This window comes from Sinohyriopsis cumingii, chromosome 7 (assembly GCF_028554795.1).
Source record: "Sinohyriopsis cumingii isolate HCF-2022 chromosome 7, ASM2855479v2, whole genome shotgun sequence".
Taxonomy (NCBI): domain Eukaryota; kingdom Metazoa; phylum Mollusca; class Bivalvia; order Unionida; family Unionidae; genus Sinohyriopsis; species Sinohyriopsis cumingii.
Window position 1 is genome coordinate 95,962,316 of NC_142967.1, and position 8,431 is coordinate 95,970,746.

The window sequence follows — 8,431 nt, forward strand, 5'->3', positions numbered from 1 at the left end:
ACTTTTTTCACCCTTACCCTCTGAGAAATCAACAAATCATTGCAAAATTTGTAAATATTTATCATAATTAATTCATTATTGCCACAAGCAGCTTGTCAGAGGAAAATGGAATATAAAAGCAATGTCTGGAGTGTCTAATTTACACTTGCTGATTTGTAAATTGACCAACATGGCAATAGGTCAATTCCAAAATAAACAAGAAAAATCTTTTACAACCATTCCGATATAAACATAAATGACAATCATAGTTCACAGATGGGTCTTTTTTTATTAAGGGTAAAAATAATTTCTTTCCAGCTGAAGCTGTGGATTTTATCTTTCTTTCTCTCCTTTTAATCCATAAAACAACGTCACTCCAATTAGCCAATTTCAAGTTTGCATGCACACGTTCTGTAACCTATTAATGTTGGGTACTGAGCAAAGGGATGTATTCAGTTCTTTCAATTTTAAGTAAATATAACAATTGTGTAACATGAGATATATGTTCTTATGCATTTCCCACTGTGCAAGCACATATCTTTGACATCAAATATGGTGAAATTTTATATATTTTTTTCCGTTATTAATACACACCAAGTAAACAAGAGCTTTCTCTGTTCTGTTGACCACGGTCTTCCATAAAAACCTACAAAAATATAAGAAAAGTATTAACACAAACTAAAAGAAAGCAACAACTCTAAAGATTTAACGACAAATATCTATAAGGTTAAACAGTCCTTCAAGAAATTGACTAACAATATGCTCCTCAGCCAATCCTGTGGGACAAATACTCTAAATTTCAAATGCGTCATTCTCACATCAAATTCGTTATAAATCAGTGGTCTAGTATCCCTTCTTCTATAAAATAACAGTTGGAAGATAACTCTTTTCACATCCAAATATTGCTTGTCAGAGCATTACTGTGATTAACGTTGATTTCTTTTATTATCTGGATAATAATTAGTATAAATCAATTAAAACTACATAATCAATTAAAGCAGCATCACCATCTGTATAGCAGAGTGCAACGCAGGGAACACATGAACCAGACTAGCATAGGCAATGTTATGACGGAGTAGCTTCACATAATCTTGCGAGCTCTCATGCAATTTCCATTGAGCTCAGCATGTTGGTCTATTTGCATGTTTAGAGAGAGAGAGTGAGACAGTATGTTGTGCAAGTTGCATTATCCTATTTCAAGCTGAAAAAGTACGAGTCAGATAAAAATTTGTCAGTATATTTTTGACCCCCCCCCCCATTTTCTATCTGACCCCCCAGTTCTGACACCAAGGGGTTTTTTTTACCCTCAATTTTACACCCCTGGGGGATACACTGATTGTTACATATGTTTCTGATCTATGTGATTAATTATTGAGGCTAAATCTGCTATCACATAATATTTTGACTTTGCTTTCATCGAATTATAAATAATTTTTTTGCCCAATCATTTACAAAAACAATTTGATGATGTATTTTACAGACACAGCAATGTCATCCAAAACAGGTTCACTTACAGTTTCAAACTGATTTTTTAAAGAAAATAATACAATCATGGCAGTTAAAATCATTTTAGCATATATTAATTGCAAAAGTGCTCTTCATCGATTATGTTCTTCAAAAATGTTACTATTTATATACTGTTACTATTTACATACCGATGTTTAAATTTTAAAACAGAAGTTGGTATAATTTCATCATCAAATAGTACAGTAGTCCTAACTTTAGGCACTGAACACTAATGTCTTGATTCGAAAAGGGTTATTGGTCAGTTAGCAATGGCTCTTGTACTTTTTACCTCTGTGAAATATCACACACAGTGATATCAGTTCTAAAAATAGCCATTCAGACAAGGCGAACCGGTGTAATGGTGTTCTTTACCATGTTATTGTTCGTATTACTGTTCTTAATGAAAACCATGCACCAATATTAAATTTGTTCATCTGAATATCGATGCACATTCCAATATTTTGTTACAGTGGTGCTTAAGCTTGCAGACTGTATAAATCATATAATCAAATCTGATGAATCTTTCAGGAACACTATAATACACAAACTGCTTGCATTTCATTAGATATACCCTGAATATTTTGAGTTGAAAATGCCAACCTCACCCCACCCCATTAAATAATGCCAATGACGTATTCTAATATTTGATTCATGTTTTAACATATACATAGAGAGGGATGTATATAGGAAAGTGACTATTATATTTTGTTTAGCACATATATGTACACTGCTTAGTTGAAGTGACATTATGCATGCATAATCTAGAAATGTTTCATATTTATTCCATAAGTTTAAAAACAATGTACCAATGTCTTTTTTATTATGCATTAATGATTTTATTAACATTTTCCGATTCTGATGTGTTAATCAGTAACAAAGTTAAGATAAGAGAAAATTTATATGCTTATTTCAAGGTTTTTTTTTTTACAAACAAATCATAATTTTAAATGACAGTTTGAACATATAAGAATGCATTATGTTCATTACAGTTGTGGTGTTAAAACGAGCAGTACTGGTTGATTATATTTATACTATGTGAATAATACATTTCCTTAATTAAAAGATATATACAATTACATTTTCCAAAGGAACTGCCAGCCCCCGCCCATTAAATAATGTAGACGAAGTATTCTTATATGTGATTCACGTTTTAAATAGAGAGGTGTGTATGTAGTAAAGTGACCATTTCTTAGCGCATAAAATTACACTCTGCTTATCTGATGTGATATGCTTGTATAATCAAGAAATGTTGCATAGATATTCAATATTTTTAAAAACAATGCATCAATGTGTGTTTTCAGGTTTTATTTGTTTGTTTTGTTGGTATTATGCATTAGTGATTTTATTAACCTTTTCTGATGCTGATGTGTTAATCTGTAACAAAGTTAAGAAAAGAGGAGAGAAAATTTATGTTTATTTCAATGTCTGTTTTACAAACAAATCATAATTGTGAATGACAGTTTAGAACATATAAGAATGCATTATATTCGTCACAGTTATGGTGTGGAAAAGAGCAGGACTGGTTGATTATATTGATACTACGTGGATAGTACATTTCCTTAATTAAAAGAGGTATACTTTTCTGCACGTATTGATGGAAACAGCAACAAAAAAACTGCTCTCCCTAATGACAACAGCCACCCTTAAAATAATACACATTTTACACACAAACATTAACTGAAAAGAAAACAAAGTAGATAATAAACAAATATTATCAGTTTCAATACATTCAGTTGGGATACACACACATACATGCATACCGCTCAGGTGGCCTAGTGGTTAGAGCTTCTGCCTCAGATGCAGGAGGTCATGGGTTCAATCGCCCCCAGAGTCATACCAAAGACATAAAAATGGTACTAGCAGCTACCTCGCTAGGCACTCAGCATTAAAAGGTTAGTGTTAGGAATAGTCGGCCTGGTGTCAGGATAATGTGACTGGGTGGGGCATCATGCTGCAGATATACAGCATGATGCCCCAGTGCTAGACATCACTATAAACTGCCACACTGCAGACACCGTAGCGATATGACTGAAAAAGTGTTAAAGCTACGTTACAAAATCCAAAATCACACACACACACATATATAATATGCACATAGGAGAGTTTTACTAAACAAAGATTGGAAAACAATACAAATGGATGACAAAGAAATAAAATGTACAAAATTATTACTGTACACGCTCATATATTATAGCTGAATATATGAAAACATTACATGGTGAGGGAGGTGCAAATAAAAATGACAAGGTCACAAAATGCCAGTCCTCTAGCGTTCAGTTTTCTTATAAACTGACCAACTAAATTTCCGTCGACTTTTCGCTATGGCCATTCCCATACATTATTTTAAACCTTTATCGCAACTTCTCATGTCATGGTCTCGCTCAACAACTCAGGACACGACTTTTTGTTGTTGCTGCAAGCACGCTTCTTTCTAAAGCCATCAATTTCCATTACATGAAGATTCATTCAATGAATTGAAACTTTTGATCATCAGAATACTCTTTACGAGAGTCAAGGGTTAACTAATATATGGAACGAATATGTTACAAGGGTTGTTGCGGAATGGGACCAAACAGACCATTTTTAAAAACCTGGATCGGAGATGATATAAAAAAATCGGACTATATCAAGAAAAATCTGATTCTAGTCAGGAGAAAAGTGGAATTCCGCTTTAAAACGGAGAAAAATCATGTCTGAATATAACCAGACTGTTCTTGAGGCATAATTTACAAATGTATGTGGTATATAAAACGAAATTTTGGGGAAATGCGCCTCGGCCAATCCAGAATTTGCACCTTTAATTACTCCGAATTTACAATTATAAGTCCATGTCCAATCCAAAAGCCATCTTTTGTTTTTATTCATGTTTTATTCATGGGAAAGTGAAATCCAAAAGAGATTGGTAACATCTGTCTCCTTACTTTTCAAAAGAAAATCTATAAGGACAATGTAATAGTACAGGTATTTATTACTTTTAAATGCCTACATGTATCAGAATTTTAAACTAATCTAAAAATATTGTTTTTATGACTGAAAGCTTACATAAAATATTTATTTTTCTCTAATATTTCCTGTGAAAAGTTCAATACAGTACTGTATATACTTTTTATTTAGCAGTAGCAATGATATTTATATTCACTGAGTATATAGTTGCTACTGAAGGAGTCTGAAGCATTGTCAGTAAAGTACCTTACAATAAATCACTTTAATGTACTATAAATATATGTATATTTATTATACTGATAAGATGATTTTGTGTTGTCACAGATTTTGTTTGAATGTATTAATAAAACGTCAGACTATGTGCTTGCTACCTCTACAAGGAGCTCAAGAGAGAGAACTTGCACACATTTCCAATTCAAGATGAGACGGATGGTATGTTATATTATAATACAAAGACATTCCCACGAAAAGAAGATACGTAAATAAAACCTCTCCTGCATGAAACCCTCCATGAGCTACATCTTTTGTGGATTTTTCATGAAAATATTCTGAGCCATATCAAATTCTTACCAATAACGTATAATTTAAAAGAAAAGCCAAATGGTTTCCTTTGCACAAGTTATCACGTAAAATGTTCCCACTATTCATGAAATTATCCAATAAAAGTTAAAAGAATGGCTTACTTTGGATTTATTAAGCCCTAACACAATAAAATAAATTAGCATTGTTACACTAACCTCAACATGTCCGCCATGACAGATAACACGAGACTCATGCTGTGACCCCATTTCTACGTAATGCTTGCCAGACCATATCTGGATATTCTATGCTATGTTATTAGCAATCAAGTGGCAAATAATGGCTTCTTGTTGGAATTGCAATGTTGCAGATAAACCGTATTTACTTTTAATGCACAGAATTTCTGACTCGAACCGTGCCATATTTTTACTACGATTTGTTTACGTTTCCATATAAGGCCTCAATGTCCTTATATGGCACACAAACGAGGCCAAGAACAGAAGTAATCATTATTTGAACTAATATGGCAGACGATCTAAACGAAAATATCAGATAAAAAGGTAAACGAGATTTTACAACTATTGGTATTAAATAAGAGGACTACTCAATTTATTGGATTATATGCAAGAAATATATTCAAATTAATGATATTAGTCTAAAAGAGCACAGGGTGTGAATCACTTCCGGCTTGCTCCATTGACATATATATGCTCGTTAGTACCCTGTCCACGAGGTAGGAGTAAGGGTACTAATATTAGTACTATAATCAGACAAACTTTGTCACTTGGTATTAATCTTATCCTTTATGCTATTGATTTTTTTTCCTCAACATTTAGCTTGCGTCAGCTGCATGTACCCCCACCAATAACCTATGCAAGGTTAATGACCTAAATCGGTGTGCTTGCGTGATTACTACCTTCAACAGCACCGCATATAAATTTGCTGCCATTTCTGCTGTCCACATTATCGTCATCTTGAATCATGCTTGTCTCCTTCATATTCTCTGACCCTACACCCCAACATCAATGTCCAAATATCAAAAATGGGGTGGCGAGGGTCAGAGGAAACTATAGTCCTACCTGTAAGACCCGACGCTGATATTTATGTTGTGGGCGTCAGGGTCTTACAGCCTAACTAATGGCGCTGTGTAGTGTGTTTTTAATGTCAACTAACATCGTTACGAAAGTAAAATTTTCAGGAATATATCACACAACTGACAACTAAAATAATGACACTTTTCTACAAAGTAAAGTTATATTGTTTTAGTCAGACTTTACTTACTATGATGCCTTTTCTCTAATAAATTCAAATTCTCACAAAAGAAATGGGCCCGTTTTCAAGTTTCTTTGGCCTACTTTTCATTGGGCTGGAAAGCAATGAAAGCCAAGAATGCCGAAATCGGATAAAGTTGAAAAATTATTTTTTAACGAAACGAATAAAAAATACTTTGTCTATTTCAACTGTAAGCAACGTTTCGTTTCGTTCAAGAAACATATCCTAAACATCAACCTACTTAAACTTACTTCGGCATACCTCGACTACCGTCGCATTGCAACAAATTCAAATGTATGTCAACAGAATGTGAAAATGCATCCATTTGCTAGTGTCATATTTTCATTCCACTAGGATAAAGACAGCACAGTAAGTATATTAATTACACATAAATTAGTGGGAAAATGTCGATATAGGCTGCCAAATGTGTGAGATGTTCCTGAAACGTTGATTACTCATTCCGATGTCAACGACATCGGAACACACTATACAAGGCCGTTATTTGGACAGTAAGACATAGCACCTCAACAAAATCAAAATGTGCTATGTCTTACATGTAGGACTAAGGAAACTAGGACTACATGAAAACGCGTTTTTCAAAATACCTTGTGCATAGCTTTTTATAGTACGATAGACAGGGCCATTTGTCATAACGGGTGCTCGGGGTTATCTGATGAAATTTCGTAACTCAGTATGATTTTTGTTTCTTTCAGGTTATTTGCTTTTCTAACATTAAGCTCGCGCCGAGCACCTGTGTATCGAATGACAGGGCTCGCTGTCAGAACGGAACACAGAAGTAATCGGATGAACTTTTCACTTGGTATGAATCTTTTCCTTCATGCTACTGAATTTTTTTCAACATTTAACTTGCGTCGGCTGCATATACCCCAGCCATAACCTAATCCAAGGTTAACGACCCAAATGAGTATGCTTGCTTGACCATTACCTTCAACAACACCGCAAATAAATTTACTGCCATTTCTGTTGTCCACATTATCGTCATCTTGCGTCATGCTTGTCTCTTTCATATTCTCAAACAAACAAAAAAGTTACAAGAACAAATATTTATAATTTTCGCAAGAATAAGTTAAGATCATGGCTTTTCGTCCTTCAAATATGTAAAATGGCGTATGGAATATTTTTTAACCCAGATAGAACGAGCCTCACAATTGGATGAATTTACACACTCATTTGGTATACTTTTCTTTTTATCACAAACGAACCCTCGGCTGTCAACTATTCTGGATAAAACCAGTTTCTCCTGCTTGGTCTGGTTCCCAAATTAATTATCATATGTTGCGGCACAGGATGCTTCGGCTAAATATACCAATTACTTTCATGGTCTGATTGTTATAGTTGTATATTCGGACAATATTTGTGGGGAAACAAACCGATATAAATAAGATGTTTTTCAGCAAATATACGAACATAGATGAACATTAAAATATATTCGTCATATAGATGAAAATTAAAATATATTTCTTAATAATAATAATAATAATATGTTATTTATTAGCATGTAAGTTGTATTTATCGTATGAAAAAGAAGGAAGATGAAATCACTGTCACAAGCTGTTTATACACACATTATAACACCAACAAATCACAACCACAAAGAAATAGACACACAAATTACACACACACAATCACACTCCCTCGTCGCTGCCTAGAGCTGACGTGATATTAAACCGCCACAAATCATATCATTCTTAAAAATTATTGTACGAGAAATTCCGCGCCTTCTGTCATTACCGATTTATGGGGGGGGGGGAGGCGCTGAGGGTATGTCCCTCGCCCCAGTCATGCCCACCCCCACCCCCGGGCGTGGATTACATGTACTTCTTTATAAAAAAAAATATTAAAAAAACTATAAGTATAACTCATTTATATGGTAGAAACTGTATGTCTGATCGCTAACTGAAATGCCGCATTTTCTTTTCTTAATAAATATATTGACATCAAAGTGCATCCCCTATAACGCCTCTACCATCCACAACCCCCTACTTTTTAAAGCAAAACGACCATCCCATTTACTGTTCTCATCATCAATATAATTTGACCAGGCAAGAGGGCATGCGCATTTAGCCTTCCTTGCTGTAAAGATGACCAGCAAAACTGCGTCAGGGGCCAGTTCTCCTGGTAAATAATCGTGCAGCAGGGTATCAATGCGCCCAGTCACGCCTTTCTGGTCTTAAAGAACGTCAAACAGCTA

The 8,431-nt window shown here is 34.3% G+C and overlaps 1 protein-coding gene across 1 annotated transcript in view; it reads right to left on the reverse strand.

Moving 5' to 3' along the window:
* The window catches only part of LOC149795759 (protein O-GlcNAcase-like), a 59,445-nt gene extending 52,053 nt beyond the window's left edge, over positions 1–7,392 (reverse strand). The window contains exons 1-2 of the mRNA XM_089965665.1: positions 7,166–7,392; positions 574–625 (exon numbers count right to left, since the gene is read on the reverse strand). Coding sequence (XP_089821791.1) covers positions 574–625; positions 7,166–7,247 — 134 coding nt within the window. The 5' untranslated portion in view covers positions 7,248–7,392. The remainder of the gene's footprint in view (positions 1–573; positions 626–7,165) is intronic.
* Positions 7,393–8,431: the final 1,039 nt, after the last annotated feature.